The following is a 19419-nucleotide window of genomic DNA, read 5'->3' as shown; positions in this document are numbered from 1 at the left end:
CACTGCGACACTGTTTTGCCCTCGCTAATGGCACATTTCACTGGAAGTCTCGGAACACTGAAGCAGCACTTCATGGAACGTGTGAGACAGCAATTATGACTTACTGAGTGAGCGCAAGCGGGCAATGATGAAGCACGAAAGAAAGCTTATTTGAGTTATTCTCGTAAAAAAAAAAAAAAAACTTCAAGGCTTTGTTTCACGCCCTTACAACCACTGCCAGAGCGCTTTGAATAGAAGAGTTGATCATACCGTACGTTTAGTCGGGCTTGTTGGTTACTTGCGACAAATTTTGGAATGAAAAGCTTTTATTATTTTTTCTTACCGTATCATAACCAGGGGGATAAACAGCAAGGCTACATAGAGCTGAAAGTCTATGTTGATGTACCACAGGTGTCCCAGGCACTAGAAGCAAAAAAAAGTCACCACTCAAAAAGAAATAATAGGAGTAAAACGCATTTTTCTTAAGCAACACCGTTTAAAACTGAATTGAAATGGCGAGTACTTCCACTGTCGTGCGCTCTTCTGCGTTCTGTGCCCTTTCTTTCATTTCATCAGTTCGTAATTCGGCTCATTGCTGATGCAACATGGTTTTATTGTCTTTTCTAAAGTACATTACTATTGGGAGCTCTTTAGATAGTGCACTGTGGCATTGATGATAGACCCGGTAATTTTTGGCCCCGATGTCTTTGATAGCCAATCGCAAGGTATCTTGTGAATATTGAACAACGAGTTGTGAAAAAGCCATTATATAAAATATTTCTTAAATAACATACAGCTGCATCCGGCGTTTAAGATTTGCAACGCGTCTTCGAGAAAGATACTCGCTTTTCTTTTTTTTTTTAACACGAAAGTGTTTTATGCCGGGGTCCACCAAGACTTCACTGGTGCAATTTCCGTCACGGAAATGACGTCGGTAAAATGCACACCATCAGATGACAAAGGAAATTAGAAAAAACGTTCTGTTGACGCAGGAGTCGAACCCAAGACCTTTGGGTCCGCGACGATAGGTGCCGGGCGCTCTACCAACTGCGCTACCGACACGCATGCACAATGCTTTACAAACGCGCCTTTTGTCTCTCTAACTTCCTCCCTGTCACGGCGCTCTTGGTTGGCGGGGGCGGTGTCACCGTCTGCGAGCGTTAAAGAGAAATACTGCATGATGGCACTAACGAGCGTCGACAGATAGCGCTTCTGTAATCTCAGCGCAGCGACGCGGTGGTTCGATTCGGTGGCGACACAGTTACGTTCTTTGCCATTCGCATCGTGTTAGCGCGTGACGGCCCGTCGCCAGAGTAGAACTTCCACATGTACCAACGGTGTTTCTCCGCCACCCACTGCTTTGAGTGCGATGGCACCTACTAATAAAACTGCTGCAATAAATGCCGCAGAAAGGCATGGGTGTCAACAGGTGAATGTCGCGCAGGTGAGTGATTTGGCGCAGCAAGAAACAGGCCAGCGGGAAGCGGAACGCCTTCTTTCGTTCGCGACTTAAGCTACGAACTGTGCCTCTCGCGTTCTTGAAGCGTTGTGTGGTGCATGAGCGCAGGCGTAGGTTTATGTGGTGCATGAGCGCATGCATGAGCGCAGGCGTAAATTACCCTACATATTACTGTGGATCGCAAACCTTTCCGTTCCTCGCCTCAAATGACGACGCTTTGAAAGAATACATATCAAATACCAGTGTTTATTATCTTCATTTTGATGCCGTCTTTTCGCGGGATTCAGGATTCACCATATGATGCGTCCAGGTGTATGCTAACTACTACCGCTACCACGATGGACGTTAGTCGTCGGGATGGAGATGTTGCACCAGGCGTCGACGTGGCTGCATCCCCGTCAAATAGCGCTGTAGCTGCCAAACACCAATAGACATTTGCAAGCTCTCATTTGCAAGTCCTCGCTGTGTTGAGGTCTCTCATGACCACGATGCGCACTCTCCTCAACGGAATGACAACTCCGTCAGCTCAATGCGCTCTGCAAGTTCTCGATTCCTTGGAGCCAGTCCTTGCAAGCCTTTTTTAACATCTCGCAGAGGAACCGATGTCAAATATTTCTTCGTTGTGACTGTCTGTGTGTATGCGGTGAACACTGATGTGTGTGCGCGTATAACTTGTTCCCTATTTCCTCCTCGCTCTCTCTATTCTTTTTTCTCCCCTTCCTCCTCCCCCCGTGTAGGGTAGCAAACCGGGTACAACCTGGTTAACCTCCCTGCCTTTCCTTCGCTTTTATCTCTCTCTCTCTCTCTCTCTCTCATATATCAATGCACAATAAACATTCAACTACTGTGAGGACACGTTTCACTTCCGTGTTGTGCCGACTCCTATGACGGAGGGATCAACCATGTTTTTAATAGCGAAGCTGTTTAAGCTATCGATAACTTGTGCTCCGTCGTGCAAAACCCCTTAGGTGGGTATGTGCCACAGGAATTGGGCAAGCCCCACTACCCTGTACAGCAGGTGCGGGTGTCAAACGAAAATGAACACGTGAAAAGGAGAGAGAGATAGAAAGCGATAGAGAGAAAGAGGAAGAGAAAAATAGGGAGAAATAAAGGGAATAAAGACAAAAAGGTAAAGAGACAGAGAAATACATACAAAGAGAGAGAAAGATATAGAAAGAAACAGAGCTGAAAAAGAGGTAGAAAAAACAGAGAACAAGAAAGAAAGAGATAGAAAGAGAAAAAAAAAGAAAAACAGAGAATGAAGCAGAGAGAGAGAGGGAGAGAGAAAAAAAGGGTAGAAAGAGAATTGAAGATAGAAAGAGGGAGAAAGAGAAACGAATAGATAGAGAGAAAGAGAAAGAAATAGAAAGATACAGATACAAAAAAGAGATACACAAGAAACAGAGAGAAAGAGAAGGAAAGAAAGAAAAAATAAAGAGAAACAAGGACGGCCACCCAGCTGCGCTCTTCCTTCAGGCTTAGCACCACTAGTGCGATGCTGCCATAATTTTTTTGTTCTTTTACGCTGCCAGAACGGTGCCATACAAATAAATTTTCGGGAAGAAAGTTTTTGATACCGTATCATGATTATTCTAACAAAACTAAACCAGTAAGAAAATGTAGACCATCCTCGCTCGTGAGAAACAGCATAGCAATTCACGATATATACGGTAGAAGTGGTGTAGCCGAAGTTGTTCTTGATGAACTCACTGCATAGAAAAACTTGGACAGAAAGATGAATCTAAATAAATGAACCTAAGTTTATTTAGAACGTTCCTTTTTATTGTCTCACGAAGCAGGGCAGGATGCGGGCATAACACGAACTTCATAAAGTTCTACGGTTTGTTTGGGATCTTCCGGTGAGCTTACCCGCCACGGTGGTCTAGTGGTTATGGTGCTCGACTGCTGACCCGAAGGTCGCGGGATCGAATGCCGGCCGCGGCAGTCGCATTTTCGATGGAGGCGAGAATGCTTGAGGCCCGAGTACTTAGATTTAGGTGCACGTTAAAGTACCCCACGCGGTCGAAATTTTCGGAGCCCTCCACTACGCCGTCCCTCATAACCATATCGTGGTTTCAGAACGTTAAACCCGAAATGTTATATTATTATTATTATTATTATTCCGGTGAGCTTGTTTTCATAGCGTTGTCTTTTGGTCCTTTTCTCGGGTTTGAATGAAGGTCTAGAACAATATTACTAATGCCAATAAAGAGGAATGCGAAAGCGTTGTTCCGTGCTTACGGGCCTAAATCACAGCGCCCCTGATCTTCTTTGTGAACTGTACCACGTATAACAGTATATCCTGCGTCACATATTAGCACTGTTGGGAAGATGGACAACTCTGTGAAGTAGCAGACAACCGTTCGAAGTGCATCAAAGCATTGGTCAAAACACAACGGTGTAGAACGTATTTTCTGCGAAGCGTGTTAGTGGATTTCAGGGCAATGCTACTCAGAATAATAACGTATCTCGTGGCGCATTTCGGAAACTCATATTTCCTAACCGGCTTTCTGATGCCGTCGCGCGAACAACCCACTGACTTACCATCTGAAGAAAAGGGGAGAAATTGTTAGTGTGCAGCAAGACAGTCCACCATCTTTGTTGGCAGGTGTCCAGGAACGTGGCCTTGTAATCGTTGAGCACGGGACCATCAGCCATAAGTGGTAGCAGGAGCCAGACTCCTACCACAAACATGGCAGGCACTGTCAGCCTGCAAAGCATTGCGTTGCGCGGTCTCATCCACACATAGACGGGAGCCCTCACCAGTTATAGGCGATCAGGGTAACTTACATTAAAAGAAAAGTGAAAGGCAGTGCTTCACCTTTCGTCAATACATATCAGCAATGAGCGACACTTTATCTAATGGATTAGCCTCTTTGTACCAAATCAGAAGAAACGTTGAAGTTAGATTATGTTGAATACTGATGATGTGCTACTCCCAACGGTGGATGACCGTGTGCATCTCTCACTGTACACTCAAGAAAAAAAATGCTGCTGGACTCCCATAACCATTAGACTCTTTGAATATAGTTACTGCGAACCACAGTTTTGAGGTCTTCATATGGTTATCTTTGTTTTCTGTCCTCTGTCGGCTTCGGGCAATCAGTGTGAGGGTCCTTGCTGCGGTTCGATTGCGAGTGTTTTCAATTTCGCAGCGGTTTACTAGTCTCATAGCGAGGGCCAACGCGAGACCCGCGACATCTAATGTGGAATACATACATGGAAAACAACCTAGAGCTCTCAACATGTAAGAAGCACGAGCGCTGTTTAGTTCTCCTCACCGAGAGCAATTTTTTAGCGTTGCATAATAATTGTTTGGAATTCCTGTCAGTGGTCAGGAATGACCAGCCCTTCACTTGCTCATAACTGTCGTACGCAGTAAATGCAACTCGCTGACATCCGGCGAAATGCTTAGTCAATGTTAATAACTGAGGTACAGACCATGTTCATGATGAACTCGGTTAAACTACATTGAAGATTCTGAACAGAAAGCTAAATAATTCACTGGACATCATGTACAAAACCAGGTTACCATTCTATATATGTGGAGCCTTACGGGTTAAATAAACTTCTGAATAAAAAAAAACACTGAGCACGGCTGAGCTGATCAGCGATACTGATTATTCGAGAGCAAGCACATTGGGCGACAGCTTACGTGATAACGTCTCTTCATGAAACCGTAGACGTACCTTATGTAGCGACGAAGGATAATCAGCGGTACCCAAAAAATAAGCCTCGTTTTTTTCCTTAACGATTTTTGCACGTTGTACGATAGCAGAAAGCCACTGCAAGGAAATGAGCAAATGAACAAAATGCATGACTTGCGTTTATTCTTAAAAATTGGTTCAGAGTGCTTCCGTTTTCCAACTACAATGGGCTTCAGAAGTTGAGTACGTACCTGATAAATAGGAATGTTTCAACTGAAGGGAAAGCGTTCGCTATAAGTGTGGTCATGAAATCTTCCACGAGATCCACGACGTTCATTAAGGACCCTAGCGAGAAGGAAGTAGGAAAAAAACGCAAGAACGCTTTGTTTTCGCTAATCTCGGGAAAACGTATGCATCTTGTGTTTCAAAGAAGTAGTTGCAATGCGTAAGCGCGGCACACGCACAAACTTGCGTACATACTTGGGGGCTACGCACGCACGCACGCACGCACGCACGCACGGTAAATCTGCACAATGGGTCCTCATAGAAGTTAGGTATGCTGCTCTTCATTCGAAGGGAATGTACCTATGGCGGATATGCTCACTGGTGTTATCAAATAATTAGATCACTAGTTGTACCAGCGAAAACAGCGCAGTGGATTATGAGGGACGCCATTGTGGAGGGCTATGAAATAATTTTGGGAAGTCGATATTCTTTAACCTGCACGCAACTCAACGGTACACCAACATTTTTTTTTTTTTATCTTCCACCGCTATAGCAATGCGACCGAGTTGAGCGGCTATAGCGTTGCGCTGCTGAGCACGAGGTCGTTGGTTTTGACCCGGCCATAGCGGCTTGTATATCTAACCCACGATCTCCCTTTCAGCAACGCAACGCCAGAGCAAGTGAATGAGCTCCTGCGGCGGGTCATCGACGTCTTCGTTCGGCATCTTTGTTCTTCGTACATGCGGGATGGCTCATAATGATTCGTCGTAGAAGGAACTAAGGCGCGCAGACGCGGACAAAAGAGAAGATCGTTTGTGTTGCTCGCTCCCCTTCTCTTGCGTCCGTCTCTGCCTCACTTTCCTCTACGGTGCATACCTGCCAATTAGCTCACCTTTCTTTCGTTCTAAGCTTCACAACGACCGTTTAGCTCATTAACATTTATGCCATATCCGTAGAATGCAGTGTTCAACATTATCGTTTTTACAGTACGCCTTTTTATATCGCGAAATTCTAAAAAGAAAAAAAACGCTGCATCGAAATAGCCGCCATTAACAACTTTTCTTTTTCCTGTATACAACGTTCAAGGAGAGGGGTACCAGTGGCTGTTGGGTCTGCGATGAGAAAAGCATGGCCTAGCATCACCCATGTTGAGCTGTAGAACCGAATTCCGTGCACAAACATCAGCTTTGAGTCAGCGGGGTCGCTTGGGTCTGTCTTGAGCAATTTCTCGGTGTTGGAAATGATCGAGAAACCCAATGCCACATTGCGCAGGTGACCTGTTATTTAAGAGGAAAGACAAAAACACACACATTCTGAAATAACGAAAGAAAAGAACGAACAAGAAGTTCGTTCGTTTGAGGATACGAAGAGCGCATCGTAAGCATGAAATGTATCGCGAAATATCTAGGTGTTCACATAGATAACAATTTAACATGGAATAGTCATATCAGTTATGGGATTAACAATGCTCACCGCACTCTGGACTTCTTGCGCCGTAACTTTTCATTAGCACATGTTTCATTAAAACTTCTTCTTTACAAAACACTAGTCAGATCTAAACTCGAGTACGCCTCATCAATCTCGGATCCTCATTCTTGTTTACTTGTTAATGCACTAGAAGCCATCCAAAATCGCTCACCTCGTTTCATTGTCGCTAATTACTCCCGCACTGCATGTATCTCATCAATTAAAACTTCTCTAGACCTTCCTACCCTTTCTAACAGGGGGAAGCAGGCCCGCCTATGTCTCTTCCACAAATTTTTTTTCATGAATCCTGAAATAAAACGCACATTGTTCTCGCCACCTTCTTACGTTTCATCTCGCATCGACCATAACTTCAAAGTCCATGTGCCATTCTGCCATACCAACGTGTACTTTCACTCCTACGTGCCGAAGACTTCATCCGAATGAAACCACCTTCCTGCCTCCATCGCCAGCAACCCTGATCATGCATCATTCAAGACTGCCATCTATAACTTGTAACCACTCCTCTCTGTAACGCCGCAAATGGCACTGAGAGTATTTAAATAAATAAATAAATAAAAATAAAAACGTGCGCTTCGCCTAAATGGTAGGGGCACATAAAACACTACATGTTTCTCCATGCACGTTTTGCAACTCAAATGTTCTCCCGCCTCTTCCGATGCAGACCGGAACAAAGGGAAGTTAAGTCAACAGCGTTGGTTCTCGGTAAACAGCTTCATGTATATGACATTGCAGCGCCCCAGCACTGCGATTCGGATATAATTGTCAAGGTGTAATTGTGTAAAAAATAAGGTAGAACCAAACATAGCAAGCCACGCGACAAAATTCTGTCCATCATTAATTTTGTCTAGTGCATTTACTTATTTTTGAGTTTCATCCACAATCATCCACAATCCCGGAAACCGGTTCCCCTGCTGTCATGCAGTAATGGACACGTGGGAAAACTTCGCGGTTCCACCTCTCAAGCAGAGCCTTCCGCTTTTGAGGATCACGTCGGCAAGATGTTATATGCAGGGTGTTTCAGTTTACTTGTGCTGAGCCAAAACTTTATAAAAAGCAGGTCCACGGTACCCGAACGAAGACAAATCATGCACTGTCCTCTTGAGCAAATTGGCGTTTTAGCGATGAGCCATAATTATCGAACTAACGATCTGTCGTCTACAAAAGTATTGATTTAAACGCACTATAGTAAATGCAATTGGGGGGGATCATAACAAAAGTTCAATCAACTTGCTTTCGTGAAAACTGGGCTCTTAATATTTCTGAGCACTATATAGAGAATGCGCGCAAAAAACACAAAAATATACCCGATTACATGCTCGCACGCAGCGACAGCGCCCTCTAACTTCAGTTGTAAGTGAACAATGTCGGTTGTACGAAGAATAAACGTACGAATAGACCACAAACGAAACTTTGAGCACGCTGTACAAAAACTTTCAAAGCAAGGCTATTTCCAGAAGATGGAAGTTACCTTGCTACACTGATTTCGATCACGACCTTCGTCGGGAATTCGCCGTTCCCGCTACTATGGCCCATTTATTGTAGGATTTTCCAGCTCACGCAAACTCTTATAATCAAGGCTTATTGCCAAGTTCCCACATAAGCTAAATAGCCTCGGAGAGAGCGCACTAAGTGCGACAAGCCAGGATGGCTCTGTATAATTCTGTCAACGATGTGAACGTGGACACAGGTAGCTGCCATTTCCGAAGTGGGGAAAACCGCCGAGAATCGTAAAACAAGAGTGGACGCTGATGGCACTTAGCCAACAATAAACGTTTGTTTTTACATTTTTTTTCTCTTTTACAAGGCTTCACAAAATAACGTTTAAAGCAGGGCGTACTATACTGGTGCTTTAGAGCAGTGCGTCTTCTGTTCAGTATTTAATTTCAGAAAAAGCAGCGTGAGAAACCTCAGTGGAAGACTCAATGCATTTCCATAGTGACTTTATTGCTTCCGTATGTCTAAACTCAAGGCTACTGCATGAAGTCTAAACAACCCAATTGCTTTTACTTCCTGTTTTTTTTTTTCATATTAGAGATCATGGAGTCGCCAAGAACTTATATAAATAGCCATCAAAAAAAAGGAAGAAGAGGATGACCAAGAATGAACGTCGCAAGGCTAGTAATTTTTCTAGGTAGGTCCACAGTTATGTTGCTCTGTTGTCTTTTCAACGTGTCTGTACGCCGAATTTAGGATTGTCGCCGTTTGCAGTTGAAGAACAAAAAAAGCTTTATTTCCTTTTTTTTAGATTGTGACGATAGACAAACCGTTGTGCAGCTACTGTAAAATGCGGACAACGATTCGCATTTTGGGTTGCGCCACCTCATTTTAAAGGATTGGACAAGCCACTGAGAATGGCTTTCATACTGCAGTGTGCGTAAATTGGTGATGATGGTGGTGGTGATTACGACAGAAACCAACTTGAGATGTATACAGATACTCTACACTGCTACTCTTTAGTGTTTAAATTCGGTGGTAGCTTTCCATATTTATCCGTACGGCTAAACTTAAGAACATCAAGTTTTAGTTATAAGGCACGAATAAGAAACAAAAGAGGAAAAGGGGGGGGGGGGCTATGCCGTAATTCCATCAACGACCTTGCAGCGAAACCATGTGATCTTGATCGCAGACCTTTTCTTTTCCCGTGCATTTTTTTCTTGAGAACAGTCCGTAACGCAACATCAGCCATTGTGCCAGCCACTACCAGAACCGCAACAGTAGCCAGGGTGTACCTAAAAAAGAAATAAAACAGTATGCACACTAGCCGCAGCATTCTCGTGCTGATTCATATTTATTAAATGCATTATGCCAGCTAACATGTATCTCACTACAAAAGACGCGCATTTCTTGTTTCCAAGTTATGCTAGAAATAGAGCTTGCTTTGCAGCTATTTTTTGTCGGTAAACTACCGGTAGATTTAAAGAAAAATGTAGCAGTACCAAGGCAAAGATGGAGCAAGTCATGCCTTGTCCACCCTACTAAAGAGGCCACGTAAATTTCGGTTAACTTTAACTTCGCTGTAACTCTGCTAAACCACAAATGGAACTTCTATGCGAGTAAGTTCGCTTCTACGAAAAATTGCGCGCACACGCAACTCACAGTATGCCAGCCTGCCAACCGAGGATCTTTGTTTCACCCTTAGCCTTGCAGCCGCGTACGTGGGCCTTCATTCCTATTTTCTTGCCAACTGAAAATAAAAGAGAGAGAGAGAGAAAAGAAGAGATGCGTCCGTGAGGCGCTCATTCTAGGAAGCACAGAAAATGCACAAGGAAAGCCTTAACAAGACAGCTATACCTATAACGAGTAGGTTCGCAGTTCTTTCCGCCATTGTGAAATATGCGTGGCTTAGTTCTTTCGACAGCGCGTAGTAAACTTGTCACGTGTCTGTCTAGTTTATACGTAATTACTGGGTCCAACTTTAGCGTCGTGTATAAAACAGTCTTGCAACACCTGTTGCCGGAACAGAGGGCAGACAAGTAATTGACGCCCTTCACTAAACCGACGTTACCTCGCAGCCGTTTATGCGATAACGCCGACCAGTTATCCCGAGAAGCGAATACCTTCCTTGGTATCAAGGTCTTCCGCCCACGTTTTTCACTGCTTGCCACGTTTTGCGCTCGGTTCAAGAACGTTTCACAGTGGATTTCCCGTTTCTTTTGTTTATTCGTACTTTAAAATTTTAATTTGCACAGCAGATTAGCCTTTGAAACGCGCACGCACAAATCAAGGTCCGAAATCCAATTTTATTAGCCTATACTACTTAACTTTGTTTAACTATTTAAAGTCATGGAGATATCAGTGACAAAACTAACATAAAAAGAAGCTTTACCTTCAGCACACATAACTGTCCATCTGACCAGTAGCGTAGCCAGAAATTTTTTTCGGGGGGAGTGGGTTCAACCATATTTTATGAATGTTCGTGTGTGCGCTTGTGTGTGTGTGTGTGCGCGCCTGTATATATACAAATGCAAAATTTAAAAATTTCGGGGAGGGGGAATTAACAGCCCCCTCCCCACCCCCTGGCTACGCCGTGTATCTGACTTCAACCTACTTTGCTGCAGTCACGGTTGGGGAAACGCTACACAAAAGGCGTCAATGAAATTATTATGCCTTGAGAGAAATGCTGTAAGCAGTTTTCAAACTGGAGCACGCAGATTTTCGGTTTGCTTGACTAAGAATAAACTTACTATAACGCCATGATTTGTGTTAAGCTTCAATACAGCACTCCTTAATTGTACCCGGTTATGAATAATGTTAAAATTATAAAACAAAGCACGTGCGCCATAAGTAACTGAAAACGGGTACAGTCGATGAACAATCAGCAACTATGACTTTTTTTTTATTTTGTGCCATGCGCTTGACAAATTTAAGACGGCGGAGGATTCTCTGCGACGGCTACAAACAAAATGGGCACGTATTTAAACGAGCTCTCGCGCTATAATTGGCTCGTGAAAAATATTTCCAGCCAATCTTGACGCTGCGCATATCACAAGCGAATGCGGCCAGTCAGTGGGGAAAATCGCGCCCGAGACAAAAGTTTTGTGAATTCGGGCCATTATCTTGTTATTGCTCGTAGTGCAATTAGTATTTTATTGGTTGTCCCTCGTACATACTTTTAAGACCTGTGTCCACTGTCTCTTTTAAGGATTCTTTGCGCAGTAAGTGTTTCCCCGTGTAACTGTGGCTTTCAGCACGTTTACGCATTGCTACCGTATACCTTGCAGGGCATGATTATAACGTGTTACCGCGGAGTTCCTGACCGAGTGGTCAGGGAGGTGGAGCCACCAATAAGCTCGCAACTTTCTTGACGCCTTTTCCATTGCAAGTTCTGCACTGCATCTGCACTAAATGCTGAAAATAAGCTCCCACGCGAACTCTGCATACAATTACTTTCTGGGTCTTCTTCGGTGACGATGAGAACGTAAACATAAAATGGATATTTTCCAGGAAAATTTACTGCTTTCATGCATTTCTGGCTGCCTTCTTTTCACCACACAAGAAGAGTTTACTCATGTTTGTTCAGCTCTTATAGTGAGAACACATGACTTTAGATATGTACCTACGGCTTGAATAAATATTATCTAATGTCCTCACTGACACAAATAAACCCAATTCCGTGCTATGGGGCAGTACTTGTTTCAGGACGCACTAGCGTGCGCATTAAAACATAAACTGTGGCTACGGAAAATGTCAGTGGGTGTTTTTTTTTTTCTTCTTCTTCCCCAAAGCCCGTGAATCCAGCTCAGCGTACGTGTGTTCATGATGTACGCAAGGTCCTCTGCCGAACAGGTGGAAGGAATGCACGCCGACTGTCGGACGCCGTGGGCCATCTTGTTCTTAATCCAATTGAGTGGGTTCTTGTAGTCCTGCATCGTGATGAAAAAAATAAAATAAAATAAATACGGCTTCGTTTTAGACCGGACTAGAATTAATGTAGACGTTGCTGTCGTCATTGCTTTCTCTAGCCAATAACTGGCGTTTTCAAGAAAATGACTTGAAAGTGCGGGACTAATGGGCCCGCAGGAAAAGTCTTGAGTTGGAATTGTTGATTATAGTGAACCTTTCAACCGATCCTGATGGTCGTCATATCATTTGTGAGGGTGGTCAGCCCTCGCTAACGCGAGAAGGACTTACTAATGTGCGAAGGACTTATGCGAGGACTTCTCGCTAATGCGAGAAGGACTTTCAACTGCGCCCCAGTGGCCGAACTTACAACACGTTTCGTTCGAACTGCTCGTCTCCGTCGGCCAATCGGCACCGCTAACGATATGCGCAGCATCATAATCGGCTGAAAAATTCTCTTGCGAGAGGTTCTAGCTGAAACGTTTTTGTGAGTACGGGCCCCGGTTATTCCTCAGATGACAACTGTAGGCGTACGTACATGTATATGGACCGCGCTCACATGTGCTAAAAAATGATTTTACATTGTCAGTCAACAACTGTTAACCATCTCAGCGACTTGGCCGCCAGCTCTTCGCAGACGTAATATCTGATAAACCTAATGAGAACAATATGTCCTGTGCTCATTACCTAATGAGCACAAACCTAATCACTACTGTATGTCCAACGCTACATGTGCATGTTACTTAAGCAAGACTTCGTCTCTGTGATCAGCGTTTCATGCAAACAGAGGGTTCTCTTTGTTGGTAGATCTTGAGACTTTCGTTCTTTCATATCCAGCTTATAACAAGCGTAAAAGAAAGCAGGAAATGGACTATAGAAGGGACAGTGAAATTGTTATTCTGATTATTTTTAGTTTTTTATTATTTTTATTTGTTTATTTTTTAGCGGTGGAGGTTCACTATAGAAAAGTTCGCATCACTCGCCGATAGCAGCGAAACTCCATCCTTAACTTTAAAAATCCACCCTTAACTTTAAAAAACAAAAAACAAAAAAAGCGATATGAATCTTATTTCTCTAAACAACATTGTCAGTTTGTTTAGTTGCTATGGTCCATAAAGAGTTGTAGATTATGGGTACACTTTCGGAATGGATATTTAGATTCCTAAGCATTAAATAACGCTCAGATATTAATAGCTCTCTCGATGTGTAGTGGACTTTAGCAGGCTTTTATGGCTGAGACGTTTTATTTTATCGCTAACATCACTAAACATTACGCCTGCGCTCAAATTAAGCAAGAAGAAGGAAATGCCATCCTACGTTTACAACGTTTCTCTCTAAGCAGCGCAGATTGCAGCAGGATAATCAGAATTCATTTAGCAATTGGGCTAGGTGAGAAGTATCACTCAGGTGCACGTGACGAGGAAGGAAATGTACGATTTATATCTGTTTTATCGAAGGCTCTGGCACGGTGGTCTAGTGGTTATGGCGCTCGACTGCTGACCCGAAGGTCGCGGCATCGAATCCCGGCCGCGGCGGCTGCATTTTCGATGGAGGCGAAAATGTGTGAGGCCCGTGTAGTTAGATTTAGATGCACGTTAAAGAACCCCAGGTGGTTGAAATTCCCGGAGCCCTCCACTACGGCGTCTCTCATAATCATATCGTGGCTTTGGGACGTTAAACCCCAGATATTATTATTGTGTTTTATCAAAGCGTTTGTAAGGCAACGCTGCAATGCATTACAACACTGCAGGTGTCTATGTGCACAGAAGATTGCAGCGGGAAAACTATTCATTCTAAAAAGACAGGGAGTGCAAACACGGACACAAGAAAGTGTCCATGTTTGCACTCCCTGTCTATTTAGAATGAATACTTCCCACCTAGCTCAGCTCTCTGTTATTCTAAGGAAAAACCTCTTTAAGGCAAGCAATGCGACTTCGCAAAGTGCTGTTTCCGCTTCCGCAGCCTGTGACTCGAAGGAAGAGGAAGCGCGAACGCCGACACATGTGCTATCTCGATATGTCGGGTTGCTCGTTAGCGAATTCTATATAGCTGTCCTTCACGGAAAACAAAACAAGCAAGCGAACAAGCTCTCTTGCAGTTCGACGGTCATTAAGGAGGCTTCAGCTTGGAGGAGTTCCAAGCACATGCACGCCCAGCTGGCAATGCGGGCAGCGCACGCAAGCTGATGAATTAAAGAAAGCCGAGCCGTGATTGCGAGCGGTGTGCTTTCCTTTGACAATTATGTCGATAATAACCTGCCGTGTGCCAATTCGCGCACAGTCGCCTCGTTTGCGTCTTTGTTCTTATTACGAACGCAGACAGCAAAAAAAAAAAAAAAAGAAATGAAAAGAAAGGAGACAACACAAAGGAGCAGTAAAACGAGTTCTGCAGGTCGCGTGATCTGGCGGATTTCTTGATGGCACTATGCGGCAAACTATAGTCACGGTCGCGGACTGGGAACTGTAGCCGGTGCGCACCCACATGTCGAATAACGACCATGTAGTGCCGTTTAATGAGGGGGGCCTGCTGGCAGTCACGCGGCGCAATATGGCTGATTAACACCATCCATCTCGTCCAGTCCGACGCACGTGCCATTGTCCTGAAAGGCGAAGAAAATATAAGAAGCTGACATTTTGCTTCGTTGCTTGAGTGTTCCCTCTAAATACGTCCCACGGGTGACCGAGGATAATCGTTTAAGTTAGACAGTCAGCACTTGGAATTGTAGAATTTCACATCGTCAGCGTATACATGGTGCGACCACTAGAATATGCAGTCCCGTTTGCTCGTGTTGGTTCATTCCTGGTCAGGAATACGCACGAGAGCGCAGCACTTGAACCGTGCAACTTGCCCCTCTCTCTTGCGTACATTTACCCGCGTTTAGTTCGGTCACATACATATATAGCCATACAGCACTGTAGTGCGGAACTACTCCGCCTTCGAATCGTGCACGAAGGCCGGGATCATTAGAAGTGTGCAAGGACACTTACTGCATTTCCTTAGAAATGAAGAAGCAGATCGCGAGAGTGGATATGGTGTAGTACAGTAGTTATTCGGTAGCCTCAAAGTCAACGGAAAACCAAACGCCGACCTCGGATACTCAAGGTGACAACGCGTGCTTTCACAACACTTGTATATGAACAGCGCGTACAAGACGCTATTCTATCCATGGTATAGTATAAGCGGAAGCTCCGTCAGCAGCACTGCTTTTAAGGTTACGTAAGTAAGATAACGCCATCTGTGCTAACAGTGCATATACACACGTCGTATACTTCCTCTTAATTATGATGCAGAGTTCCGGTGCGGTGTCTGTTCCAAAGTTCGCCTGCAAGGCCATGGCGACCACAGGCCACCGCTATCGGAGTATCACGCACAGCGCGCCCTTATCACATACATCAACTATCCCACTAAGCTCCATTACTTCAGTCATCGGGGTGAGATATAAAGACAATTATTCGTAACAAGACGTGTATTATTGTCTACCACTGCACCCGCGTTTCGCTGCAGCGCGTAAGGCGTGGGAATAGAAGAAACATGCGCTTGTGCACAGAAACGTGGTTTTACTATAGCCCCGGCAGATACGGCGAAAACAATGCATAGAAAACGTGACGGACATAAACGATTTGATATTTCAGCTCTAATGAAGGCGAAGAAGGGGTCATTTAGAGGTTTAAAAAATGAAGTAGTCGCTCAGTGAGTCGAGAGAAATGTCGCTGTGTAGCATGACAAATGAAACTCGTCGATGCCAGCAAGGATGCAAAACCAGGAATACGATCTACGAACGCTTTATAACGTCCCCTCAGTCAATAACATTTTTGTAAAGCCATGGACAAAATATTTCTCATTTAAAACAGGAGTGCATCGGCTCCGTGAGGATTCTCACCGAGGCCGCCAGCTATATACTTCCCCGCAAAACCACTCTCAAGGCACTGACCCTGAGGTATCCCTTTTCCTGGAACCTGGCCACCATTTTGACGACGAAGGTGTTGTTCTTGAAGTTCATGTAGACGGTGCAGAAACGGCCGGTGAAGTCTTGCTCACCGTACATGTTTTCTACGGTGGTAGCGAGGCACTCGTCGAAGTTGCCCAAGTCTCCGAGTGTGCCCATCAGCAGACCCGACGCCACTTTGCCCGAGGCGTCCAGCACTGCGTGGGAGGAAGGGAAGGACGCATGAATACAATTACGCACACGTCTTTGACGCGATATTGTGTGTTAGAAACAAAGTTGCATGGATCTTCTGTGCGACAACGCGATGCAGTAACAGCTAGATTACAGACGTATAAGCGAAAAAACTTGTAAAAGAGATAAAGTTGTATCGTTAAACGACTACCAGCTTTATTAAACAACTCGCTAGTAATTATTCTAAAGACAGAGGACAAAACCTTTATTCCTTACAGGTTAGTAACTGATCAAATCCTTCGGTTCAGAACCTCGATGGGGGCTCGCATAATACCCATTTCAATGAAAGCGGCGAGGTACTCTTGACGATGAGTTGATCTGCCCTCAGTAACTCAGTAGCTGGAAGTGTGATGACCTTAGGGAGCGTATAGGCCGGAGTGAAAATTCCTATAGAATATGCGTGAAGTAGCTCATAACAGTGTTCGCACATTCGGGGAGAAAGGCAGGGGGGAGGGGGGGGGGGAGGTCTGAAGTACACTCTCGCACATAACGCATAATTCAACGAAACAAAAAGAAAGTGAAGGTGGACGTTTTTTCTTTTTTTTTTTGGGGGGGGGGGGTGTTGCGTCCCACCACCACGATATGATTATGAGGGGCGCCGTAGTGGAGGGCTCCGGGAATTTCGAGCAGCGGGGGTTCTTTACGTGCACCTGAATCTAAGTACACGGGCCTCTAGTATTGCGTCTCCGTCGAAATGCGGCCGCCGCAGCCGGGATTCGATCCTTCGGGTCAAATGTCGAGCGCCATAACCACTGGACCCCCGTGGCATATTTACGGACAAGAAAATATAATAAATCACTTCCTTCCTTGTGACTCAGCGGTTGTCGCATTTTTTTACTGACCGGAAGGTACTTTAATGAAAAAGGCAAAGGAGCACAATTTGAATATTCACAACAAAACGGAACGCTTTTTAGCAGAGCACTACAAACGACACGGGCGCGTGTCTATCTTCGAGAGTAACTGAGTAACAAGTTTTTTTAAAGAAAGAGACAAAACGGAGCGTGAAATTCTTGAACCGTTTTTCACCAATAAGGCTGGAGACAGTTGCATTAGCAAGCCTTCTGGTTTATTTACTAATGCTCAGATGGAATAGCCCAAGGGCTTCATTTAATGCGTTTCTTTTTTCCGTGTTCTTGTTGGTGATGCACTAGTTTCATAAATTTATTGTAAATGAAGTGTTGCATTAATGTAGGTGCCTTTTTTTTAATGCCTTGTTTTTTTCGTTATTTTTTAGTTCTTCGTTTTCGTTTTCCTTTTCTTTTCTTCCGTTTTTTTGTTGAGCGTGGTTGTGGTGCTTAAAGTGCTTGCCGCACGCACGGTGATGTTAAATAATACGTGCAGACGTTGCGTGTTAAGGTAGACTTTACTTTCTGGTCTTTCGCGAAGCAGTCTGCGTGCGGAAACGTGGTATGGCTCTGCGCACGCGTAAAAACACGGTTGGTGCGATAAAGTTCAATTGTACGCCAGCGCTCGTCCCGTGTACTGTGTGTCCTTCGTAGCTGTCCCTTCGAGCTGCGCTCAACCTAGTTAACTATGAACCAACTTCCCCAAATCGAAGTCCAGATCAAAGCCCTACTTGATTCTAAATTAAGCCCTTTGACTAGGGCGAAAAATAGTGCAAACATGTTTTGCGGTATTCACGTGAAGAAAGTTGATGAAGGGTTGAATAGCTCGCAACGCCATAAGACACGCTGCCTGCTCGGGTATAATGAAGCCAATGACAAATGGCATAACTCTGCCGCTTTGCAAACACGAGTCTAAAGTATTTTGCTTTGTTTTTTTATTTACTTATAGTCTGTATTGTAAAGCACCGCAACAGATATATCTACGATGTGTGGTGCCAGGGTGGCGGGGGGGGGGGGGGGGTGCACCTCCCCCCCTAATTGCCGAAACGGTGACTCAAGTTAAGCGGTAAGCTTCTTCCTGCACCCCCCCCCCCTAGCTTTCCGGTAGAACTCGCTTAACCTGGCGCCGCCCCTAGGCGGTTTCCCTGTGTGTTGCGGTACATGGACCAGCGTTATTCGTCGTGTTCGTGAAGTTTACTTTAGCGACCAACAGCCAGGCTGTAATAGAATACTTGCGCTCGAGGTGGTGAGAAGGCCACTCGGAGAGCGGCACAATTCAGAGGAAAGACGCATAGCACGGAGTCGGAGAGTGTCACTCGAGAAGGGCGCCAAGAAGTGGGTCTTCCGTCTCGCGCGTGGCTCAAGCTAGACGGGAATAGCTTCATTTGCAACCTTGAGCCGCTGTTGCGCTCGTGAGGCGTCTATAACGAGGCACAAAGGAAGAAACGTGTCCTGTAATTATATATATATATATGGGTGGTGAGGGGGGGGGGGGATAATAGTGTTCCACATTTACCGGCGTTCGATGGCGAGGAGCCTGCGACGTAACTGGCGGCTTCGTTTCCAATAGATTTTTGTCCCTTTACCTTTCGCGCTGCGGTGCTCCTCCACTCTGTCTTGTGGTTAATCCTTGTCGTTTCGCTGCGCGCTGCATGCTTCGCTCCACAAAGCACGCGAATAAGGCGTTATTTCTTTTTTTTTTCCCAGCTATATACTTCATCAGCTTTCTCTGCCACGAAGAATCAGCTAGATAAAATAAAAAAGATCTGAAGTGTCATTCAGTATTGCGTCCAACAAATGCCTGATATAAATTAAATAGATCGTTTCTCACGCTTTATCAGCAAATGTCCCTGGACGATATGACGTTTGAGATAAAGACAACGACACGTTTCAAGCCAGATTATTGTCTCGAGCCGCATTAGTCCTCATATCTTCGTGTCTATCTGTGTTAAAGTGAGCACTAAAATATCAGTCACGCATTTCGACTTACGCGGACAATACTGAGAGAAAACCATGCGTTAACAATGTGTCGGGAGGCAGTCGATGATTCCAAGACTGGAATAATAATAATAATAATAATAATATCTGGTGTTTTACGACCGAAAACCACGATATCATTATGAGGGACGCCGTAGTGGAGAGCTCCGGAAATTTCAACCACCTGATGTTCTTTAACGTGCACTGACATCGCACAGTACACGGGCCTCTACCGTTACGCCTACACCGAAATGCGACCGTCGCGGCCGGGATAGAACCCGC

General features: G+C 44.7%; 1 protein-coding gene across 1 annotated transcript in view; it reads right to left on the bottom strand.

Moving 5' to 3' along the window:
• The window catches only part of LOC119401286 (nose resistant to fluoxetine protein 6), a 61096-nt gene that overhangs the window by 10094 nt on the left and 31583 nt on the right, over window positions 1–19419 (bottom strand). The window contains exons 2-10 of the mRNA XM_037667979.2: window positions 16070–16281; window positions 12047–12161; window positions 9895–9982; window positions 9427–9527; window positions 6408–6587; window positions 5337–5430; window positions 5128–5223; window positions 3983–4148; window positions 323–402 (exon numbers count right to left, since the gene is read on the bottom strand). Of these exons, the coding sequence (XP_037523907.2) occupies window positions 323–402; window positions 3983–4148; window positions 5128–5223; window positions 5337–5430; window positions 6408–6587; window positions 9427–9527; window positions 9895–9982; window positions 12047–12161; window positions 16070–16281 (1132 nt within the window). The remainder of the gene's footprint in view (window positions 1–322; window positions 403–3982; window positions 4149–5127; window positions 5224–5336; window positions 5431–6407; window positions 6588–9426; window positions 9528–9894; window positions 9983–12046; window positions 12162–16069; window positions 16282–19419) is intronic.

Source organism: Rhipicephalus sanguineus, chromosome 1, assembly GCF_013339695.2.
Source record: "Rhipicephalus sanguineus isolate Rsan-2018 chromosome 1, BIME_Rsan_1.4, whole genome shotgun sequence".
Lineage (NCBI taxonomy): Eukaryota > Metazoa > Arthropoda > Arachnida > Ixodida > Ixodidae > Rhipicephalus > Rhipicephalus sanguineus.
The sequence above is the reverse complement of the archived record's forward strand: the minus strand, read 5'-3'. Positions and strand labels throughout refer to the sequence as shown.